Source organism: Neofelis nebulosa, chromosome 7 (assembly GCF_028018385.1).
Source record: "Neofelis nebulosa isolate mNeoNeb1 chromosome 7, mNeoNeb1.pri, whole genome shotgun sequence".
Lineage (NCBI taxonomy): Eukaryota > Metazoa > Chordata > Mammalia > Carnivora > Felidae > Neofelis > Neofelis nebulosa.
In genome coordinates this window covers 119,469,493-119,491,928 of record NC_080788.1, presented here as the reverse complement: position 1 = coordinate 119,491,928, position 22,436 = coordinate 119,469,493, and the positions used below count along the sequence as shown (strand labels likewise).

Genomic DNA, 22,436 nt, shown 5'->3' with positions numbered 1-22,436 from the left:
CTTTCTACCTATGTGAATGCCTCTCTGGGGCAGGCTCAGGGCAACCTCTTCCAGGAAGGTGTCAGTGGTTCCAGGGGGCTGGACTCAGAGGAGCTGGAGGGCCCTCCTGCTCATGCACCACAAAGGCCAGGCCAGGCCGAGGCACCCCAGGAGCCTGGCCCAGGGGCCCCCACACGGCCTCACCACCACTGCTTCCGACCCTTTGCTTATCAAGCTCTGTGTGTTCAGGCACAGTGCCAAGTTACCATCGTAAGAAAAGCACGCTTATTAACCCCATTGTACAGGTGGGCAAATTGAGAATCAGAGAGGAGCGGCACTCACCCAGAGCCACGTGGCTGGTCAGCAACAGAGAGTAGCGGCTTAAACTCAGGTTAGCTGCTAACTCCAGACAACTTGCTCTTAGTCACCGTGGCAGGGGCCTCCCTCGGAGGCCTACCATTGTGGCTCACGGGGCCCTCACCACTAGCACGTCAGGGCCAAACACACCTTCCTACGGTATCAGGGGCCCGCCACCCACACTCCCCTCCTCCCAGCTGAGCCCCAACCCACATTCTTCCTCACTATCCCGTCCTCACACCGAGCAAGTGCCGGCCTCTGGGCCCTTTGTCCTGCAGCTCCTCGTACCTGGGACATCTTTCCCAGTCAGGATGGGGGTGAGGGGAAGGGGAAGACAAGGGCAGGAGCAGCGTGTGAGGACAAGCTCTCCTGGACCACCTCCCTCCTCTGTACTCAATCACGCAGTCATTCGATGATAAACATTTACCGAGTACCCACCTTGTGCTAAGTTCTGGGGGGCGGGGGTATATACGGGAATAAGGAAGCCAGTAGGCCTGACAAGCCGTATGCAATCACTGCAGCACAAGGAAATAATCCCAAGAGTGACGGCAGTTACGTGGGCTTTGGGGGGTGGGATGGGGACACGGCCTCAGATGGGGAAACCGGCTGATCACGGGGCTGCACAGAGTTAGAGGCTGCGGGCGGCAAAGCCTTCAGCAGACAGAGACGCAGGAGCCCCGCCGGTGCCCGGGTGGCACTTAGGAAGCGCTGGCTGGTTCGTGGTGGGGAAAGAGGTCAGGCCAGGCACACTCCACACCCCCTCCACCCCCACCCCGTCCTCACCTGGAGGAAGGTGGCAGGGCTGTGTGTTACAGGGCTCCACCTCCCCAGGCTTGGACTGCGCCAGGCTCCCACAGCGGCTGGGCGGCCCGAGGGCACAGACGACCTGGCGACGCCGAGTGCCCGAGCTGCAGCTCTTGGAGCACTGGGGCCCGCGGGGTAGGCGTGCAAACAGAAGGAGAGAGACCCTGAGGCTGGGGGTCCCCACAAGGAAGGGAGGGGGAACACGCCCGGTAATGCAGGTCAGACCCAAGCATGGTCAAGTGTCCGGCCACCTGTCAGAGACCCAAGGGGCCGGGATTGGGCAGCAGCTACGGAAGCAAAGGAAGCAAGTGCTCACTAGACCCCAGGCGCCCACATGCCAGGCCTGGTCGCTGACGGGGGGACAGTCTTCATGCGCGCAGGGCTCAGAGACGGGGGGGCGGTCCTCCAAGGAGCACGCTGTCGCCTGGAGCAGAGACCCCTCGTCGCCCCGGCAAGTGACACTCCGCTTCCGGATCCCGGCACCACAGCTGACAGAACACTGTAAGGACCAGGCTGTCAGCAGGAGCTCGCCCTCGCCCGGAGGAGCCATGCCAGGGCAGACAGCTGGAGGCACACCTGCCGGCACGGAGGGTGGACAGCACTCTACTGCCCACGTCCGGTTCCCGGGCTCAGGGAGGCTGAGTCACTCTTCTGAGGCCACACAGCCTACACCAGGGCTGCTGACACCAAGCTTAGGTACATTTTCCACATCCCCTCGTTCGAAAGTTGGACATATGTACGTGCCAGAAGCAGCTGACCAGCAGCCCCAGACAGTGCCAGCTCCTCCCTCGCCCCCAAACAATGGGATCAGCTGCTTCTTCGTGCCAAAGCAAAGCCTTTCCCACCCTGCCTGGGATCCTGGAGAAGGAGGAAGAGTCCAAGAAGCTCCTCCTAGCCCCCGCCTTGGCCACAGCTCCCAAGACCGCCTAGCAGGTCACTTTACCTCCCCGGATCTATTTCCCCAGCAGAGGAGAAGCCTCCCAGTCAGACTCTGCTGCCGCCCAGGCCCCCAAGGCCCAGCACCTGATTTCGTCCCCTCCCTCCACCCCCGCCCCAGCCCCTTCTAGGCAGGGGCCTCACCTCTCCCCAGGGCTCCGCATTCCAGGATGCACAGCGCTGCAGGTTGCAAGGCCGCATGGTGGGGGGCTTCCCGGGCAGGCCTGCACACTCGGCCTCCTCAGTGGCCTCCTGGACGCCAGCCCCATCGGACAAAACGCAGTAGACAGAGCGGGACTGGGAGCCGCCGCCACAGGAGGCTGAGCAGGGCGACCAGGGCCCCGTCTTCCAGCTGGCAGGGAGCAGGAATCCAGTCAGGCTGGCCCAGCAGCAGGAGCCGGAGCCCAGGCCCAAGCTGGCACCAGCTGTCACACGCAGAGTGGACTGGGGATCCCCCAACCTGGCCCCAATCTAGGCCTGACAGGTGCAAGGGGGAGGGGAGGCAGAAAGCTCTGCACCAAAGGCCAAGCCCTCCACTTGCCATCTCCCACCACTGAGCACTGGTCCCTACAGCACGGAGCCTAGCTGCCCGTTTTAGCTTTCCTGTCCTCACTCAATCCCCCTTGCTCCTTCTCACCAGGTGCCCTGTCATCCCCAGCCAGACTCCATTGCCATTGCATCTGACCTTAGCTGGGGCATCTCCCAGAGGGGCCGTGCTCACCCACTCATGGAGTGGTACCACCCGGCCCTGCGGCACAAGGACCAGAGGAAAGGGCAGCCCCGAGTGCACCATGCAAAGCCAAGCCCACCACCATCCCGAGAGGCCAGCTGCCACCAAGGCCATGAGAGTGGGAGGACTGCACCAACGTGGCAGGGAGCCTGTGGCCTGCAGATTACCTGTTCCTGCAGGCACGCTGGGCCCCAGCAAGGTGCCACGCTCTGGGCTGGTGCAGGTAAGAGGTCCTTGGTGCGTGAACAAAGGCATGGCTGATGCCCACAGGCCCTCTGGCCCCATCCCTGGCCCACTTCTTGGCATCTGCCAAGTCCCCTGCTGGCTCAGACAGGGCCTCCAGTACCTTTCCCTACTCTCCCACCACCGGCCTGGACATTCTGAGCACTGGGCACACATGAATGGACAGAACAGCCCTGGATCTCATGCCCGTGCCCCTCTACTGCTTTCCCCCTGTGGCAGCTGCCTCTGCCCCACTCTGGCCACAGCTGTAGGGAGACCTGGACCAACCCAACTGTTTGCTCAAGTGGCCTAGAGACCACACTGCCTTCCTATCCAAGGGCCCGGGCCCCACCATGGGTGGAGGGGGCTGGCAGAGGCCTCACCGCTTGGTCTGCGGACAGGGGTGAGTGCTGCAGGGGCGGTGGTCAGTCGGCCGCAGCTGGGGCTGGCACATGTGGTCAGGGTAGACCTCGTTGTCAGTGGTGCAGAACACTGGGCGGGACTGGTGACCTGTAGAGGCCCGGCCATCGCGGGCAGGGGCGGGGTCAGTCAGCCTCCACCAAACGCATTCTCTGGGCTGGGCATCATTCTGGACACACCCCAAGTGTCATCTTGATTCTCAGCTGACCCCCTGGGATACGTGCCATCGTCATCTCCAATTTACAGATGAGGAAACTGAGGTTTGAGGAGTGTGATCTGCTGGTGATGGAACCCTACTACGATGCATGGTCATCGGCTCCGAGCCCAGCCTCCGCTGCCACCTTGGGGAAGCCTTCTTTGGTTCTCTTAGCTTAGAAGTGGGGGGACCTTCATGGAGTCCCCAACCCCTGGGTTTCCTCCAGGTGACCCCCAAGACATGCAAATGTCCCACATACATGTCCATCTCCCCAGGGCTGCCCTCACCTCCACCGCACTCCGTGCTGCAGTCACTCCACGAGCCGTGGCTCCAGTGGAAGCCGGGCCGGGGGCTGCCCAGGGGCAGGTGGTACTCGTAGCTCACGCCTGGGTTGGGCTCCTGGCTGAGGAGCTGTGCGGGAGGGTCCTCACTGAGGCCTGCCCCCAGTGGGATCCCTCCTCATCAGCAGACCAGTGGCCCCCACCTCGCCTCTCGGGGAGCAGGTGGCCCCGCTCCCTGGCAGTCCCTCACCTCAATGACTAGGGGCTCTGAGGTGGGGCCGCGAGCCAGGAGCCGCTCAGGCGCCAGGTCCCCCTCAGCCCCTCGCTCGTAGTACAAGACAGTGCTGGCCACAGGCAGGGCCCAGGCACCCCCGATGGTCCAGTGCCCGTTGAGGTAGTATTCGCCACGGATGCTCTTCACCGCTGCGCAGAGGTGAGCCGCCCGGTCAGCAGCTGGGGCAGGACCCACCGCCCTGCCACAGCCCAGACTCACCCCAGACCACTCACCCAGGAAGTTCCTGCTGGCGGCCACCTCCTCCACCCGGATACTGGTAGCCCCCGAGGGAATTATGAGGATCTGGTTGTAGCCTGCAGGGGCAAGGATACTCTGGGCCCACCCACGCCACAGCAGCACAGATGGGGTTGGGGACAGGCAGGGCTGGGCAGCTTGGGGAAGAGTCCTCCAGAAGGGAAAGTGGCCCCGCAAAGGCAAGAAGGGTCGGCAGGCTTGGGCGCCCAAACTGACTGGGGATGGGGGGATAGGAAATGGGGACCGTGGGGGAGGGTTGAGCAGGGGCATCCAGCTGGTGGCAGTGTGAGATCACACTTGCCAGATTGGACCCTCCCAGTACCATGAGGGTTACTCGGATGGAATGGAAGACAGGAGAGGAAGGGACAGGCAACACACCCTCGTCTCAACAGCCTGTGGGCCCCCAGAGAACCCCCACCTCTGCTGAGGTCATTGGCATCAAAGGTGCCTGTGACGGGGTAGCAGGTGGTGCCGTCACCCCCACACTGCAGACACTTGTCCTCCTCCTTTGATGAGTCTAGGTTGTGGTCACAGCCAACGGCCTACCGGGCAGAGGAGGAGATGAAAAAGACCAGAGGGAGTCACAGATACACCAGGATCCAAACGCTGGTCGCTGGTCAGATCAGGGAAGAGCAGTGAGTACTCATCAGCCATTGAGGCCGAGTAAGCACTGGATGTAGCCTGTGGCCGGCCATCTACTTCTTCTGCCGGCTCAGCACCCATCTCCCCTCCTCTGGCAACAACACCTCATTTCCCATAGTGTGGAAAGAGCCCCCCAACGGTGGGTGTGGGCAAATCAGCAGGTTCTACGCCTTGCTCAAAGAGAGTGGTTCACGGGACGCCCCGAGCCAAGACAAATCAGAGGGAGCCCCAGCTCACTGGAACTCCTGGAAAGAGGGCACCCTCTCCAGCCAGAGCTTGGAGCTGCTGGTGGCCAGGTACACACCTCACGTTTCCAGCAATCTCATCCAGGCACCTGAAGTCGCCAGCCCATCCCCCGATGGCTTCCCCCACACCCCCTTTGTCAGTTTTAGTTGGGCTTCTGTAACTTGCCACCCAGAGGGTTGCTCTTATCACGGTGCTCAAGTTTTCAAAGGGCAAAGGTAAAAAGGTCCTAGGGCATCTACAATGCAAAGACACCTTAGAAGCTGGTCATGGTAAGACATTAAGCTCACGAGAGCCACTGGCTCTGCTGGTGTGGGGCAGGGGACATCCTGCAATAAGCCTGAGAGGGGCCCCAGGCTGAGTAACAGGGGTGTGGGGGTCGGGGGGGGATAGGCAGGGGGACAGCCTTCAATAAGCCCAAGGCCAGGATGGGCAGCATGGGGGGGGGGGGGCGGGGAGCAGGTGGGAGGTGGGCAGGGGCGCAACTCACCCGGCAGCTGCCCTCCACACACACGTCCCGTTTGCCAGGCTCGCAGGGCGTCCCGTCCACGACAGCCTCCCTGTGCTTGTAGTAGAAGTTCTCCCCCTTGGGAATGCAGTTCAGTTCACACTTGTTCGGGGCTGAGCAGGCAAAGGGAAAAGCTGAGACCCCGGGCAAGCACCAAGTCCTACCCTAGGAACAGGGAAGCATGGGCAGGGGCCAGAATCACACAGATGGCAGAGAGAGAAAGCCCTTGCAGCTGTTCCCCCAGTGGCTCAGAACCCCGCCCCACCCCAGGGAGAAGGTGGCAGGGCCACAAAACTGCTGCATTCCTGGGGATCAATTTGAAGAAAAACCCCAAGATAAAGAAAAAGCCAGCCACTTGAAGAGGTCTACCTCATCCTTATAGACAAGCCCATGTGTTAACAGTCAGCTATTCCAAGGAAATTAATTCATAGAATACTATGCGCGTTGACTTTGCTATAAAGAATTACAAGGACTATGCGGTAACGTGCGAAGATGCTTATAACACACTATGCAAAATGGTGCTATGTAATAACTATAAATGTGTAAATGTATGTAGAGAAAATAATGTGAAAAATGCTAAAATGGAATGCTAGACCAATCCTGTGAAACACCAAAGAAGGCATCCCTTGCATGACCCTTTCTAACCTTTCCTCTGTGTTCCAATTTTTTTCTTTTTAAAAATTTTTGTAAACATTTGAGAGAGACACAGAGGGAGACAGAGAATCCCAAGCAGGCTCCACGCTGTCAGCACGGAGCCTGCTGCAAGGCTCGAACTCACAAACCGCAAGACCACAGCCTGAGCTGAAATCAAGAGTTGGACGCTTAACCGACTGAGCCACCCAGGTGCCCCCTTATTTTTCTATAATACGGATACATTTAAATTATCCAGGCAGAGCAAAGAATGTCAACAGGCTCCCCTGGGGCCACTCCTCTAGCCAAGACCCTCTTCCCCATCCCTTGATACACACAGGATATAAATGCTCATTGATTCGGAATCCAGAGTACCATACTTCCCAGGAGTCATTTGCAATGGGCAGGGAAAACTAACACTCAGAAGGATTAGCCTAAGGAATCTTCTGACGCCTCTAAAATGTTTTAATTACGTACAAGTGTTTTTTCTGAAACCGTATTGCTCTAAAAATTAACCACTCTCCTCAAAGCTCTTCAGAGCAAGCCCTTGGGGGCCAGAGATCCTGAGTAAATGGACTCTTGCCATACCAAGCCCCTTGTAGCCCCAGCCTGCAGTTGGTCCAAACATGGACCCACCCTACCAGCACTCCTCCTCCCCAAGGCTTCTGTGCACCTTGAGGACCTCTGTGCACCATGAGGAATACTTCTGGAGCAGGCCAAACAAAGCCGGGCTTCACATGGCAAGGACGTGGCCTTCATGGCTTTGTTTGAAAAACAGAGATGGAAAAAAGGATGGAGAGACCTCAAAATGACCCCGGCTGTTGTGCTGCAGTGGGCACACGCCAGGAGAACGGTGGCACCGTAAGGTTGTTGTTGTTGTTGTTTAATGTATTTGACAGCATCTGTAAAATGGTGGTAGGAATTGTGCAATGGAAGATCAATGTACGGAGGAGATCCCAAACAGGTGGGGCGCAAGGCGGGGAACAGCAGCAGGGGCACCGGTGCGGAGGACCGCCACTTACCCCCGTAGTAGGGCAGCCATTTGTAACGCTTTCCCTGGAAGTCCTGGCCGTCGAACTGGGCACACTGCTCAGCCCGGAAGTCCCTGGCACCGGTGGGGCAGCTCTGCGGGGGGCCAGCATGGAAGGGAGGGGCAGATAGGCACTTCCTCCCCCCACACACACCTCCTTGCTGCTTGGCGCAGCTCCAGAACACCTCCTTCCTGGGGATTTGGGCTGCTGGAGGGGAGCCTGTCATTTGCGGTGTGGGGTGAGGAAGGGGCTTCCCGCAGCCCAGGCTGTGCACCAGTGGGAGGACGCCCCGGGGACTGGGAGGTCAGCCGGGTAGGGGGTCCCAGAGCTTTACCTCAGTGTGGCAAGAACGGTGGCTCCGGACAGGGCCCACGCAGCTGGAGCCTCCGTCTGTCCTGAGGATGAGAACACCGCACCGGGAAGGCGCGGACCCCGCCAACCAACACCCCCTCCTCCTCCTGGGGCTCCCCCGCAGGCCCCGCTGGACAGAGGAGGGATGCCTGTGCACGCACAGGTTCCCCCAGGTAGGTGTAATGAGCCCCGAGTTTATACTTGGAAGAAGCTGGACTCAGCAGCCTATTCTGGACTTTCTCTAACTCAGGGCTACTCGGCCTCTTAAAGCAGATTTCCAAAGAAGACCCGAATTCTGCCTTTGGAGATAAAATAAGATGGAATATATGCACATCTGGTAAGGTTATTCTGCCATTTAAGGTGTATATGAGCATAAGGTGCTTAGAATAATAGCTCATGTCTCTTCCTCTTCACGCAAGGTTCTCAGGAATAGTGAGGTAACCCACCAACAGGCAAAGGGTCACCCCCTTGTTTTGTGCCCCACCCGCCATGGCACAGAGTGCAGGGCACATAGGCGCTTGATCCCTTACTTATTAAAGTGGGAGACACATATACTTAAAGAGGCTGCAGGTGGAGAAAGTGCACAGGTTAGCAATTGTTGAAGATCGTTCAGTAATTCACCAAGAATTTACTGCACCTGCCACCTGAAGCATTAGGAACTAGAGACTCAGGCACGTGAGGCAGGCCTGTCTCTAGTTCCCCTGAAATCAGGTTGATTGTTGGAATCAGAGTGTACGTATGTGGGAAATGGACTTGATTCCAAATATTCCACCGATGCTGCTCCCAGAGCAAACCTATTGCTCAGGACCAGCGGACTCCCCGACCAGCCTGCCCCCTGCCCTCTTCTAACAGGCTGGCCCCGGCCAGCCTCCCCTACCTCTGGGAGTAGCAGGGGCGCTCCCGGAAGCTGATGCCCCCTCCGCAGGTCCGGCTGCAGGGGCCCCAGCTGCCCCAGGGGCCCCAGAGGTCACTCTGCCGCCTCACCTTGGGAGCCTGGAGGAAAAGACACTCAGAGGAGTGTGAGTCACTCAGCCCCCCACAAGGGCACTGGGGCTCCCCAGAGGACCCTTGCCTAAAAACATTCCCCGATCTCACCTTGGGAGCCAGGCCCTTCAAGGACTCGGCAAGAACACCAGGCACCCCGAACATTCATTTACAGAACTCGCCAACTTTCACCAAAAGGGGCCAAAAGCCCTACTGCAAGCATGCATGCCCTGGCCTCCTGTGCCCAGCACCCACGAAGCAGACATCCACTTGCCGGCAGATGGGAGGGAGGGACCAAGCCTGCCAGATCTTAGAGCCGGGCTACCTACCCCTCCACACTGTCTCCCCGAGGAACGAAAGCACATTTGGCTTCAGCCACGGGCAGCACAGGCATGTTTTGTTTCTCTATAATTACTCAAACCACAAGCTGATGGTGTGGAGCCAGAATAAGCGGGTCCAGCCCGTCCTCCTGCTGGCCTGTCCTCACCTGCTCCTGCTCTCAGTACCCAGTCTCTCTGCTGACTTCCTCCTCCCAGGGCAACTCAGGGGCCCCCTTTCCTGCTGCGCTCTTCCCAGGGCTGTGCTGTGCCGTGCAGGGGTGGGGGTGAGAGAAGGTGTGAGTGGATGGAAACAGAGGCAGAGGAAACCACTCCTGACCAGCCTGGGGTTGGCAGGTGGTGACTGGGCGTGATGGCCAGGGTGCATATCCGCTTTATTCATCCCTAACCCCTGTCAGCCCTGAGAAGAGCCAAGAAGCACTCGGGGACCCCGTGGTGGCTCTGCCCTTGGCTGAGGCCAGAAATAGGAGGCAGCTGAGCTGGGAGCGTGCAGTGGAGGGGCAGAGGAGAGTTCTAGGCCCCACCTGAGCTCACATGGTGTGGGGAGGAAGAGGCAGGAAAAGGTTGCTCAGGTGTTCCTAAGACAGAAAGCACCTAATAGGACCCAGGTCGTTTTGTACACCTTGACTCACTTCACCTGCACAGGAACCTGAGGGTGGGTATTATAACCCCCAATTAAAGGGAATCTAAGGCCTGATGATTTGCTTACGGTCACACAATTGTTAGGGGGTGGCTCTGGGTTTCCTCCTGGGGCCTTGACTCTGGCAACGTAGCCCCTCCACCTGAGCGATGGCTTCATGCCCAGGCACCAGAGAAAGCCTGTGCCAAGGATCTCGTGGTGTGACATTTAGGGAGCAAGGACCATGGGGTGGCAGAGGTGACCGTGGGCAGCTGGCCTCTAGCCCACCCATCACTCTGACTGTGGCCCATGCTGCCTGGCCCTGCCCCTTCTCATCCTTGACTCACACTCTACAGAGGCGGCATTTCCCCTCCTTCCCCAGGGACTGCCTGTCTCACAGACGGTGGACAGGGATGTGGGGGTCCCCCTAGCAAAGAGCTCTCCGGGGGCAGCTTGGGACCTGGCTGCTTCCATGCCTTCCACCCAGTCAATGCCAGCAGAAGCTTGGCAGGAGCAGCTCCCAGGACCAAGCCCAGCTCTGTGGCCCCTCCTCTCCTGGAGGTTTGTCCTGCCATCTAGAAGATTTTTCATATAACCTCAGGCCCCCAGGTTTGCTCTCCAGGAAGCTGTTCTTCGGGCTCTGTTAACAAAACAGCTACAATGATCACCAGTGGGCTCCCGTGTCCTCTAAATTTGCACTAATGCAGTATCCATGTGCCTCGTGTGGCTATTTAAGTTAATTAAAGAAATCAAATCAAAGAAAAAATAATTCTTCAGCTGCACTAGCCACATGTCATGTGCTCGGTAACCAAGTATCTATCTTACGGGACAGCACAGATTCAGGATGTTGATCATCTCAGAGAGGTCTCTTGGCCATCCCTGCCCTGGATGCCAGCCCCCAGCGAGGAGGAATGACCGGCACCCACAAACCTCGAAGCACAAACAGTCAAGCTGAGGGGCAGCCTGCTTTGTCCCAGGCAGACTGCAGATGGGATGAGCCATCTAGCCTTCGTCTTGGCTTATGCCAGCACAGCCCCCTCCCCTTCCTTCCTCCCTGGAAGACTACTGGTGGGGGGGGGGGGGGGGAGGGCGGTGGTCTAAGCTTCTGAAGGAGGAGGGCAGTGGCAAGTTGCCATTCCTGCAAACTGCACCCTGCAGCCTGGCGGGCAGCTCCGGGAAACTTGACTAGACCCCTTCAAGGTGCCATCTGCTTTTAAAGGAACTTTATTGTTTTTGGCCTTCCCCGCAGGGACAGGGCTCTGAGCTGCGGTGGGGTGGCTCCTCCCCGGTCCTAAACCCTGGGGCATTCCCCATCCCCCATTCCCTGCTCCCAAGCTGGGAGCCTGGCCAGGTAGGGCCGCACTCACCGAGGACCCAGGGGCCGGGGCCAGCAGCAGGGGCACGAGCAGGAACATCTGGATCTCGGCCTGCATCTCAGCCTGTGGGAGAGGCTGGGGTGGGCAGGGCAGGGATCAGGACCAGTCAGTGGGTGGGCAGGGGTGCATCCCTCCCTCCCCGTTGCCCACAGGTGACCAGAGAGCCACAGGGGGACCAGAGGGGAGGTCACAGGGCTCAGTGGCGCTCATGTCGGCGGGGAGGGGCGGGGGGTGGAAGTGGAGAAGGCCTACTACTGGCTTCTAAAAGTCCCAGAGTATCTTCTTTCACGATTCAAAGGGGAAAAAAAGAGGGCAATTAAAAATACTTCTCGTTGAGGGGCATCTGGGTGGCTCAGTGGGCTGAGTGTCGGACTCTTGGTTTCCACTCAGGTCAAGATATGGTGGTTCGTGAGATGGAGCCCCCACGTAGGGCTCTGTGGTGACAGCACAGAGCCTGCTTGGGATTCTCTCTCTCTCCCTCTCTCTCTGGCTCTCCCCTGCTCACATCATCTCTCTCTCAAAATAAATAAATAAGCGTTTAAAAAAATACTTCTTGTTGAAAGACCAGTTCAGAATCAAAGCAATCAGCCTATTTTTAATTTAGCAAGAGGTTGCTTTTTAAATTTTTATTTTTTTTTGAGAGAGAGAGAGAGAGCATGAGAATGAGTGGGGGAGGGGCAGAGAGAGAAGAGAAAGAATCCGAAGCAGGCTCCACGCTCTCAGCTCGCAGAGCCCAAGCGGGGCTCTATCTCAAGAACCCCGAGATCATGACCAGAGCAGAAGTCAAGAGTTGCATGCTGCACCGACTGGGCCACCCAGGCGCCCCAAGAGATTGCTTTTTAAAAATCCATTACAGGGATGCCTGGATGACTCAGTCAGTTAAGCGTCCAACTTCAGCTCAGGTCATGATCTCCAGGTTTGTGGGTTCAAGCCCCGCGTCGGGCTCTGTGCCAACAGCTCAGAGCCTGGAGCTTGCTTCAGATTCTGTCTCCCTCACTCTCTGCCCCTGTCCCACTCATGCTCTGTCTCTCTCTCTCTTAATAAACATTTAAAAAAATTTTTTTAATCCATCACACCAGTTGTTTCTAAAACTTGTTAATATAGGGGCACCTGGCTAGCTCAGTGGGTGGAGCATGCGACTCTTCATGAGAGGGTTGTGAGTCTGAGCCCCACGGTTAGGTGTAGAGATTACTTAAAAATAAAATCTTAAATATATATATATATATATATATATATATATATGTATATATATATATATACAATTTTTTTAAAGAAATTCTCTGGGGGCGCCTGGATGGCCCAGTCAGTTAAGCACCCAACGTGGGCTCAAGTCATGATCTCCAGGTTTGAGTTCAAGCCCCAAAGAATCAGGCTATGAGCACAGAGCCCACTTCTCATCCTCGGTCTACCTTTCTCTTCCCCTCCCCCGCTCATGCGAAGGCGGCGCACTCTCTCTCAAAAATAAACATTTTTAAAAGTCGCATTTAAAAAACTCTCCCAAGATGCTTTCAAAGCTCAAATGCTTTAAAAATGTCAATTGTAACCCAACCGTAAACCCAAGTCAGCATTTCTCTGCACAAGAAAGTCTCCACAAGCGGACCCCAGTGTGGTGTTTGTGTTCAGTCTGTGCACTGTACCAAAGAATGACATAAGCAATTTGCTCCTTCAGTACAAAACAGCAAGCGAGTACTGACTTGTAAGTTCAAATTTACAAATCTGTAATTCTACCAATGTTCTAATTTTTTTTTTTTTTAAGCATAAAATGACTTCATTTTACAAGGACAAAACAGAGCACACACAAGCCAAGTTCAGCAAAATTTAACCTGGCACGTTTAGCGACGTACATGCTTCGTTAATTTAGCACAAACACTGATTCATTTGGTCGTTATTTTCACAAATCAGAGGTTCCTGGGGCTTGCAGGCGGGGGGGGGGGGGGGGGGGGGGGCAGGGGGGACGGCCTTCTCTCCCCACACCCCACCGCCCAGGACGACCTCTGCTCTGCGCACCCCGCCCCCGCCCCCGCCCCGCAGCTCCTGTAACAGCACGGTACTGTTCTAGGGCTCATGCCAAGATGAGTGTTGGGGAGATGCTTCTCTAAAGCCGGCTGCCTTAAGGGGCGGAGGTGAGCAGAGCCAAGGGAGAGACGGAAGGACAGAAGAAAGACTGGACTTAAAATTGCTACTAGGTACCACCACCACCGCTGCAATTACACTAGATCAAGGCCCACATATGCAATCCCAGGGTCCTGGAAAGCCTGGAAGGCTATTTCAATTCACTTGGGAGAAAAACGCAAAAAAGACCAGCCCTGGGTCTTGGGCACCGGACTACTCTGCGGGGCTCCCCCAACTGCCCGAGGGCAGGGCCCGCTGCGCACCCGCCCGACAGTGGGGGCTCTTTCACACCGTGTCCCCGAGGAACGCGGCGGTTCCGGACCAGGGCCGAAGCGGAGGCCAAGCCCGTCTGCTCCTCCTCGCGGGGGCTGGCCCGCGACCCATATTTGGGGTCCCTGCGCGCCAGGCGCCACGTGTCCGCAGGGTCCCCAGCGGATGCGGAGACGCCCGAGGCCGGTGCGACACCCTTCCCCGTCTTACTCCCACGCAAGAATCTTCCCCACGTCGGTCACGAGGAGGCGCCCGCGGTCCGCAGTCCCGGCCCGGGGACGTGCCCGCGCCCCCCACCCGCCCGCCCGGGAACGCGCGGGCGCAGACCCCCCAAAGTGGAAAGGTGACCTTCCCACGCGAGGCGCCAGGGCCACCGGGCACGTGCTGGCCCTGACGGCACCTCCGGGAGGGGCACGCCCGGTCTCCTGGGCCCGGCGCCTGGGAGGCGCGGCAAAGGCGTCCCACCGAGGCAAGATCCGAGGGGGCGGACGGCGTCTGCGCGGGGCTCCGGCTGCGTCCGACCGCCCACCACTAGCCCCAGTGGCTCCCGGCGTCTCCCGCCCGCCGGTGACCTCCCAGCCCCGCCCGAGGTGCGGTGCGAAGCGGTGACCTCGGTGGACAGAGCCGGAGGCGGGTTCCCCTCCGGGACCCCCTACTTCCTCCGATACCGCTCTTCCTGCGGGCCAGGCGGGGCACGTCCCTGCAGCAGCCCCGGAGCGAGCCGCCCCTGCGCCCGGGGCACTGTCCCTCCGCTTTCCTACCTGGGTCTCCCGGCGCGCGGGGCACGCAGCGCTGCTCCGTCGGTGCCCGCCCCTGGAATGGGAGGTTGGCCTGGCGGCGCGGAACGCCTGCGGAGGTTGGACTTTCTCTCCCTGCCGCTGGCTGGCTTCTCCCCGCCCCATCTCCCCCCGCCCCAGCCAGCCCTGCAGACACCCATCCCCAATCCCAGTGGAAAGCCCCCGCCCCCCTGCAGTGACCCGTGCTGCATCCCCTTGGGTCTGTGCCAGAGCTTGGCTTGCCCTCCATTCTGTGTTTCCTCTACTGGGGGGGCACCAGTCACCACCCTGGTCCCACTTCCTCTAAGCCATCCAGCTCTGTATCATCCCGCTCCATGCTCACCTTACATACAACACACCTCTGTGTCCAGCCGTCCGCCTCTTCCACCCTTGAATTCTGTACAGGCAGACCTCACTTTCTTGTGCCTCCTTGGGTTGTTGGTTTGGAGGATTGAGGGTTTTTGGTTGTTGGGTGGTTTTGTGTTTTGGGGTTTTTTGTTTTTTGTTGTGTTTTTTTGTGTGTGTGTGTGTAATTTGCTTGATTGCACTTTATTGCATTTTTTACAAAGTGAAGGTTTGTGGCAACCCTGCCTAGAGCAAGTCTACTGGCCCCATTTTTCCAACAGTATTTGCTCACTTCGTGTCATATATTGGTAATTCTGGCAATATTTCAAAATTTTTCATTATTATATGTTATGGTGACCAGTGATCAGTGGTTAGGATGCTCTGAAAGTTCAGATGACGGTTAGCATTTTTCATCAATGAAGTCTTTTTTAATTAGAAAAAAAATGTTTTTTTAGGGGCACCTGACTGGCTCAGTTGGTAGGGCATGCAAGTCATGCAAGTCTGTTTTTTCTTTTTTAAATATCTATCTATCTATCTATCTATCTATCTATCTATTTATTTATTTAGAGGGGGGCAAAGCAGAGAGAGGGGGAGAGAGAGAATCCCAACCAGGTTCTGTGCTGTCAGTGCAGAGCCCCCTGTGGGGCTCAAACTCACAAACTGTGAGATCATGACCTGAGCCGAAATCAAAAGCTCAGCTTAACCCGCTGAGCATGCGACTCTTGATCTCAGGGGTTGTTAGTTTGAGCCCTGTGCTGGGCATACAGTTTACTTTTAAAAAAATGTTTTAGGGGCACCTGGGTGGCTCAGTGGGTTAAGCGTCTGACTTCAACTCAAGTCATGATCTCACCGCTCATGAGTTTGAGCCCCGTGTCAAGCTCTATGCTGACAGCTCAGAGTCTGGAGCCTGCTTCAGATTCTGTCTCAGTCTCTCTCTGCCCTTCCCTCACTCATGCTGTCTCTCTCTCTGTCTCTCAAAAATAAATTTAAAAACATTTTAAAAAAATTTTAATTAGTTTTTTAGACATGTTATTGCATACTTCATGGACTACAGTATAGTGTAAACCTAAGTTTTATATACTCCGGGAAACCAAAAAATCTATTTGACTCACTTTATTGTGATATTCGCTTTATTGCAGTGGTTTGGGGCTGAACCTGGCGTATCTCCAAAGTATGCCTGTACTTCAGCCACAGCTGTTTCTCCTCACACAGGCTGCTGTTTGCTACCCTCCCAGCCAGCTTTTCACACTGCCTAGAATGCGCTCTGAAAATCCACTCTACCTTGCAAGCTACTACTCATCCCTCAAGGCCCTGACCAAATGTCACCTCTTCTAGAAGCCTTCCCCATACCGTAGCAAGCAGAATTGGTGCCCACCCCGCTCCCTCAGTCTCTGTCCCTGTCTGCTGTAGTTTATGGTGCATCACTCTGTGGGAACCCGAGTCTCCCTGACTCAGCTTGTAAGAGGCTAAGGACAAAGCTTGCCTCCCCATCACCTGTGCCCAAGGCACTAGTTAGGATCAAAGTAGGGACTCAATACATGTGATACATTTCATTTCCTTTCCGCATTGTCCTTTTTCTCAGCAAAGGCACTTCTTGCCTGCCATCCCTTTTTGACTGAAAATCACCTACCCCCAGGAAAGTAGCATTGGCCCTGGGCCACATGGGAGGTGGGGAGGTCACACGGTTGGTCCCTTTCCCTCATCTCCTTTATTTTTTTTATTTTTGAGAGAGAGAGAGAGAGAGAGAGAGAGAGCAGGGCAGGGGCAGAGAGAGGGAGACACAGAATCCAAAGCAGGCTCCAGGCTCTGAGCTGTCTGCACAGAGCCCGACGCAGGGCTCGAACCCACAAACCGCGAGATCATGACCTGAGCCAAAGTCAGATGCTCAACCGACTGAGCCACCCAAGCCCCCCTCCCTCATCTTCTTATACCTTCCGTCCTTTACTTACCCTGAGCACTGGTCATTTCTCCCACGGCCTCCTTTCGGGCAGAGAAACACCAGTAGGAAGCTCCCTGCCCCCGTTCAGAGCCCCAGCCCCTGTAGATCATCTCTCTAAGTTGTCACTGACGCTCAGACAAAACGCTTATTAAAACATAAGCATTTTACATCTGTCCCATTTCTTACCCATCAGTGAAGAAAGAAGCGGCAGCAGCTGTGTAGCAGGGGCCCCTGGGGACTAGTGTGAATTCTTAGGCAAAGATAAAGCTTGGCAGAGAAAAGGGAGTGGAATTACCCGAAGCCTGTCTAGAAAAGGAAAATAGTTTCTTCCATTCAAGAAGCCCCACTCCCTGCCCCCATCAGCCAGGAATTTTCTGGGCTTGGTCAAAGGTCCCTTAAGGGGGAGGAAGCTGCTTCTCCTGCTCTGGGGGGTGGAGCCGCTGAGGCACCTTCCTGGTCTGCTCCTGTTTTTCCTCAGTGATCCCTTCTCAGGCACCCAGGCCCATGATTTCTTGCTCCCCACCGCCACTGCAAAGAAGACCCAGAAGGTAGGGAAGCAGAGTCAACACACAGCGTGAAGGAGCCAGGCTGGAGCAGTTCCTGGCTTGGGTAAGTAGTCCTCTCCCAAGCCTCAAGTTCTCTACCCCAGAGGGATGTGTGAGCACGGTGCCCAGAACATAACTGTTCACCAAAAACAATTGGTGCACACACACACACACACACACACACACACACACACACAAAATGGTGATTTAGAAAGAAGATTCTGGGGAAATGTGTGAGACCTTCCCTCTCATTGTAAATCCCCCTCTGCCTGGCCCTTCTACCTGCTAGTCTGAGAAGCCCAGGGTGCAGAAGGGGTACAGCCCTTGGAGGCAGACAGACCTAGACTGGGAACCTGTTCTGCTTTGTGTGTGAACTTAGGACTAAATCATGTCACCTCCTTAAGCCTCGACTTGCTCAGCTGAGCCTCACACAGAGTGTGGTAGAGTAGGGAAGTACTTAGCTGCTACAGAGCCCCTACTAAGTGTGTGCTCAGCAAAAGTTCCTTCTGCTCCGTGCTCCCTCTGCCTGTTTCCTGGGTTCTTTACATCTGGATCATCAGCAGATTGCAGATCCAGGGACACAGCCTAGAAATAAGCGGCCAGATCTTCTCGTAAGGCTGGGTTAGAATGGAAACCCATTCCAGGCTCCAAGGATAGGCCACTTCCAGGAGGCCTTCCCTTAAAGCCTACCTCTGTGTTCCACGGCACCGGGATTGCACTTCGGAATTACTACAGTGATACGAATGTGTCACTTTCCTCCCTCTAAATTGTGAATCTTGCAAGGTCAGGGAAAGTGGGAGCCGCTTTATAGCGGCTAAGTACTTCCCTACTCTACCCACCCTCTGTGCGAGGCTCAGCTGAGCAAGTTGAGGCTTAAGTAAGGACATTGAGAGCTCATGGAACTGACAGGAAGCCTGGAGAATCAGGCACAGACAAGGGCCAGAGTCCCCACCAATGCCATAGACCATGGCCCAGGAGCAGTTCTGGTTAGGACTGTCCTGTTGGTCTCTGGAAGCTGCCACCACCACTTTCAGGTTACAATGACCCATATCATCCCCAGAGAAAACCCTGAATGGTCCTCGTAGATGCCAACCCCAACAGGAAGGAGCACGGCTGCACCCTGACCGCCAAGACCTACGAAGCAAGAGTCGGCAGGTTGCCCGGATGGGAACCTCGTCCCGATGTGCAGCTGCTGGCACACGGCGCTTGTTTAACTGGCCTTGGAGAGAACGCTGCTTCTCTTCTTCCCTCTCTTGCTGATGGTTGTTTATTCATTCCAGGGACACTCGAAGGCCTCCTCTTCCAGAAGCTGCGGAGAGAACCCGTCCAGTGGTGGCAAACGCGTAACACCCAGCTCTCTGGAGGGAAAAAGTGCTGCCCAGTAGCCTTTATCAACTTCCGTGGTGTAAATACTCCATGTCTGTTTTCAGGCTACCAAGGTGATGTCGCTGAGCACAGAGCTGGGAAGAGATGTGGTCGGCTGTCCCAAGCTGTCGCAACACACGGACTGTCTTGCCCTTGGGGAGTTTACCTTCTAGTAGGGCACTGCATTCTAGCGCTATGTGTTAATCCAGAATAAAACTATCTGCAAAAGGAAATCCAAAAGGAAAACGAACGCTTCACATGAGAGGATTTCTCCGTTTCTCTCTCTGCCTTTTCTTCCCTCCCCCTCCCATGCATATATCCATTTCCCTTGCTGGAGTCATTCAAAGTTGCGGGTGGGTGGGGGAGGGGAGCGTTAAATGCCCCTTGCCAGTCTGCCCCTCAACTTGACTCTGTGCTTTCAGATCCCAACACTAATCTGTCTTCCTCCCCCTGTTGCTGCCATATCCAAGTCAGGACTTTGAAACACCGAGCAAGACCATGAGAAGAAGTCCAAAGCTCAGTATATCTGACAAGTGCTGTCATAAGATAAGCCACCTGACCTGTGGAGGGGAGGTTTATGCTCAAAGGTGGGTCAGAAATAGAGCTCCCCGACACTTCCTGCAGACATGAGGGCCACCCAGAGAGAAAGAACAAATCCTGGGATGTCCTTCAGTGACATCAGGCCTGACACAGACCCACCCCATCTGCCCCATCCTCAGTCCAGATCCTGGGACAGGGCACCAGGAGGGAGGGCGAGGCCATTTGAAGACTCTTGGTGTTAGGGCAGCAACACGGAGGGAGGTAGGGGGCTTTCCAGAAAATATTTCCTGATTGGCTTCCGCCCAGCAGCTCCAGCCTCAATCTCATCCCTTTCCTTCCACACGGAACACACACACTCACCCCTGCACACGTGTGTGTGCGCACACACGCTCACACACACCGTAAGAGTCGGCCTACAGTCTCCTGCAGAAGCTAACTGCATGAACTCCTGGAGACATTAAGGGAGAAGGTGTGAGGAGCCCACTGTGCCCACCCTCTGCTTCCTAAGTGGGAGGGGGCTTCAGAGCTCAGGCCCCCACAAAGGTCAATGTGGGGTGTGGGGCCAGTCTGCAGCATGCAGGCCTGGAGGGTCCCCCTCAGCTCAGGGTGGGTGTCCCATGGCTGAGTGGCAGTGGCCTCGGTGCCCCTATCAGCAGTGACAGAGACAGGGCAGGTCCTCTCTCCCCCTCTGAAGACCCCTGTGCCTCTGCCTCAGCATCCCCTGCTCTGCTGCTGCTGTCCCCTGTGGGCTGCCAGGGAGGGCCAGGGACTGGGACCCCCACAGGCCAGCTGCCAAAGCTCTTCAGATCCTTTCTTCTCGGTCTCTCTCCACCACACTCGCAGGGCACGGCTCATCTCCTCTGCCGCTTCGGCCTCTGTATTTGGATAATTCTCAGCCTGGAAGCTGACAAGTGTCTGTGCCTTGTGCCAAAGGCCTAGAAACATCACTCAGAAAGTCAGAGGACCAGCACCTCTCAATTCGGAAATGCAATTCCCAATGCTCAAGTTAAATGAAAGGGGAAATTCTACTAACTTTGTCGGGGGGGGGGGGGGGGTAGGGTGGGGTGGGGAGCTTCTCTAACTTCAGCAATTTGTGAACCTATTATCCTGACCCTTATTTTAGAGCATGATACCACTTAAAAATGCATGGACATAAAACTAGGTCTAAGCCTTTTATTTTTACAGCTTTATATAACTATAATCCTATTACATATGTCTAGGCCCCAATTCCTTATTAGAAACTCTTGGGGCCAAATGTGTTTCAGGGTTATTTTTCAGATTTTAGAAGTTACTCAACTGCATATGACATACTACCCCCAGTACTTTCTGGAAGCTTTCTTTAATCAAAACCAACCAACCAAAATCAACAACAAAACTACATGCACTTATACCTCTGCAGCAAAACATACAAATATTCACCTAAACAGGCTAAACTGAGACTCTGAATAGCCTCAGGCCACACCTACTCACAAGCCTAAGAGAAACCTTTTGGTTTTCAGAGCCTTTTGAATTTCATAATTGCGAATAAGGGATTGTAGGCCTGCACAAATTAAACACAACATGACTACAAATGGGGTTCACAACGTTAGCACCAATGTTAATGACGGTGACAGAGGCCGGTGGCCTGCTGAATTCCATCGTGGGGGAGGCGGTGGGAGACGGTGGGGCTGGAAGAGGTGTTAAGTCCATGTAGTCCACAGGCCTGGGTTGGAATCTGGCATCTGTACTCACTGGCTGGGACGTGTCCGGCAAGTTAGCCTTCCTGCATGGCAGTTTCTTCATTTTTAAAAGGAAGACAATACCGGGCGCCTGGGTGGCTCAGTTGGTTACGCGTCCAGCTTCGGCTCAGGTCATGATCTCGTGGATCATGTGTTTGAGCCCCACATTGGGCTCTGTGCTGACAAGAGCCAGGAGCCTGGTTCAGATTCTGGGTCTCCCTCTCACTCTGCCCCTCACCCGCTAGCACTCTTTCTCTCCGCTCTTCCTCAAAAATAAAAAGTAAAATTAGAAAAAAAAATTAAAAATTTAAAAAAATAAAAGGAAGACCATAGATTAATGTAAACAAAAATCAATGTTAAAATGGAAACTTCCCAGGAATCAACCGCCCCAGGGGCTGAGAACAAAGGAGGGCAGCAGAGAGATGGGGGTGGCCCTGGGGACCCTGAAGGCTCTAGGCACAGGCCTCCACTCAGCACACACTCTGAATTCCAGTTGTGACTGGGCTGCACTGGTGGCTAGAGTAGGGGAGGAAGTTCTCAAAGCAGGGTTTGCAGAAAGACACCAAATACACAGCACAAGGCATGGATCCGGGGAACATCAACTTTAAGATTGGGAGTGTGCTATGTTGGGGGGGAGGGGTGAAATATATTGGGTAATGGTTTATGATGGTGTTGTGGTTATCTTTCTATTGAAACGAACCCACAACAACGTGATGAACCCTGAGAACGCGTGCCAAGAGAAATAAATGAGACACAAAAAGACAAATACAGCATGGTTCCACTAACTTGAGGTCCCTAGAGCAGTCTAGTTCATAGAGACAGAAAGTAGACAACGGCAGTTGTCAGGGGCTGCCGGGAGGGCGGGGTGGAGGGCTGGTTAGTCCGGGACATCTGTGGTGGTGACAGCTGCATAACATTATGAACAGCTTGAATACCTATGAGCTGCACACTTAAAAATGATTCAGATGGTAACTTTTATGTATATTCAACTCCAGACGTTTCTGCACGGGGCTGCTACTTTGGGAAGTGTCCTAGACGCTCAGGGTCTCGTGTTCCCCTGTTGTTGAGCTTTAGTTAGAAAATTTCCAACTTGACAACACATTATATTTGGGGAAAAAAAGAAAATTTCAGAAACATTATCAGACTCTGCATTTTACAGAGGAGAAAAAAAGAGTCCCAGAGAGGTGATCCAACTTGACAGAAACAGGTCTCCAGTGCCCCTCCATCCTGGAGCTAAGAAGCACAGGCTCTGGGCTGGGCCGCCTCTCCCACCTGCTTTTTCTTTTTTTTTTTAAGTTTATTTATATTTATTTTGAGAGAGAGAGAGAGAGAGAGAGAGAGAGAGAGAGAGAGAGAAAGAGAAAGAGAGAGAGAGAGAGAAAGAGAATCCATACCAGCAGCACAGAGCCTGACACGGGGCTCGAACCCATGAACTGTGAGATAATGACCTGAGCTAAAACAAAGAGTCAGATGCTCAAATGACTGAGACACCCAGGTGCCCCTTTTTTATTTTTATTTTTTCCCACCTTTTTGTTGTGCATGAGTCTGGGCTGTTCCTCGCCATCTCAAAGCTTCCAGTTTCTCACCTGTGAAATGAGGAGGGTTCCCTTCTCACAGGGTGGGATGTGGTCGACCTGAGACTGTGCTTGT

The 22,436-nt window shown here is 55.2% G+C and overlaps 1 protein-coding gene and 1 long non-coding RNA gene across 6 annotated transcripts in view; one reads left to right on the top strand and one right to left on the bottom strand.

Moving 5' to 3' along the window:
- PAPLN (papilin, proteoglycan like sulfated glycoprotein) overlaps positions 1-16,897 on the bottom strand; it is a 37,066-nt gene extending 20,169 nt beyond the window's left edge. For 2 of the 5 annotated variants that reach the window (XR_009264604.1, XM_058739564.1), the window contains exons 1-15: positions 14,320-14,460; positions 11,168-11,239; positions 8,737-8,852; positions 7,843-7,903; positions 7,500-7,602; positions 5,830-5,960; positions 4,873-4,996; positions 4,433-4,513; positions 4,176-4,348; positions 3,932-4,055; positions 3,412-3,538; positions 2,974-3,039; positions 2,221-2,428; positions 1,457-1,639; positions 1,120-1,261 (exon numbers count right to left, since the gene is read on the bottom strand). Coding sequence is in view for 4 of the 5 variants with exons in the window: in XM_058739564.1 (XP_058595547.1) it covers positions 1,120-1,261; positions 1,457-1,639; positions 2,221-2,428; positions 2,974-3,039; positions 3,412-3,538; positions 3,932-4,055; positions 4,176-4,348; positions 4,433-4,513; positions 4,873-4,996; positions 5,830-5,960; positions 7,500-7,602; positions 7,843-7,903; positions 8,737-8,852; positions 11,168-11,239; positions 14,320-14,460 (1,852 nt within the window). In the remaining variant the exon portion in view is untranslated. Of the gene's footprint in view, positions 1-1,119; positions 1,262-1,456; positions 1,640-2,220; positions 2,429-2,973; positions 3,040-3,411; positions 3,539-3,931; positions 4,056-4,175; positions 4,349-4,432; positions 4,514-4,872; positions 4,997-5,829; positions 5,961-7,499; positions 7,603-7,842; positions 7,904-8,736; positions 8,853-11,167; positions 11,240-14,319; positions 14,461-16,804 lie in introns of those variants that run through there. The other 3 variants (XM_058739566.1, XM_058739567.1, XM_058739568.1) reach the window with 3 other exon arrangements.
- A 24-nt stretch (positions 16,898-16,921) lies between these two features.
- On the top strand, positions 16,922-20,122 carry LOC131517463 (uncharacterized). Its single transcript, XR_009264605.1, has 4 exons — positions 16,922-17,227; positions 18,444-18,506; positions 18,594-19,115; positions 19,912-20,122. It is a non-coding gene; the product is annotated as an uncharacterized LOC131517463 (long non-coding RNA).
- Positions 20,123-22,436: the final 2,314 nt, after the last annotated feature.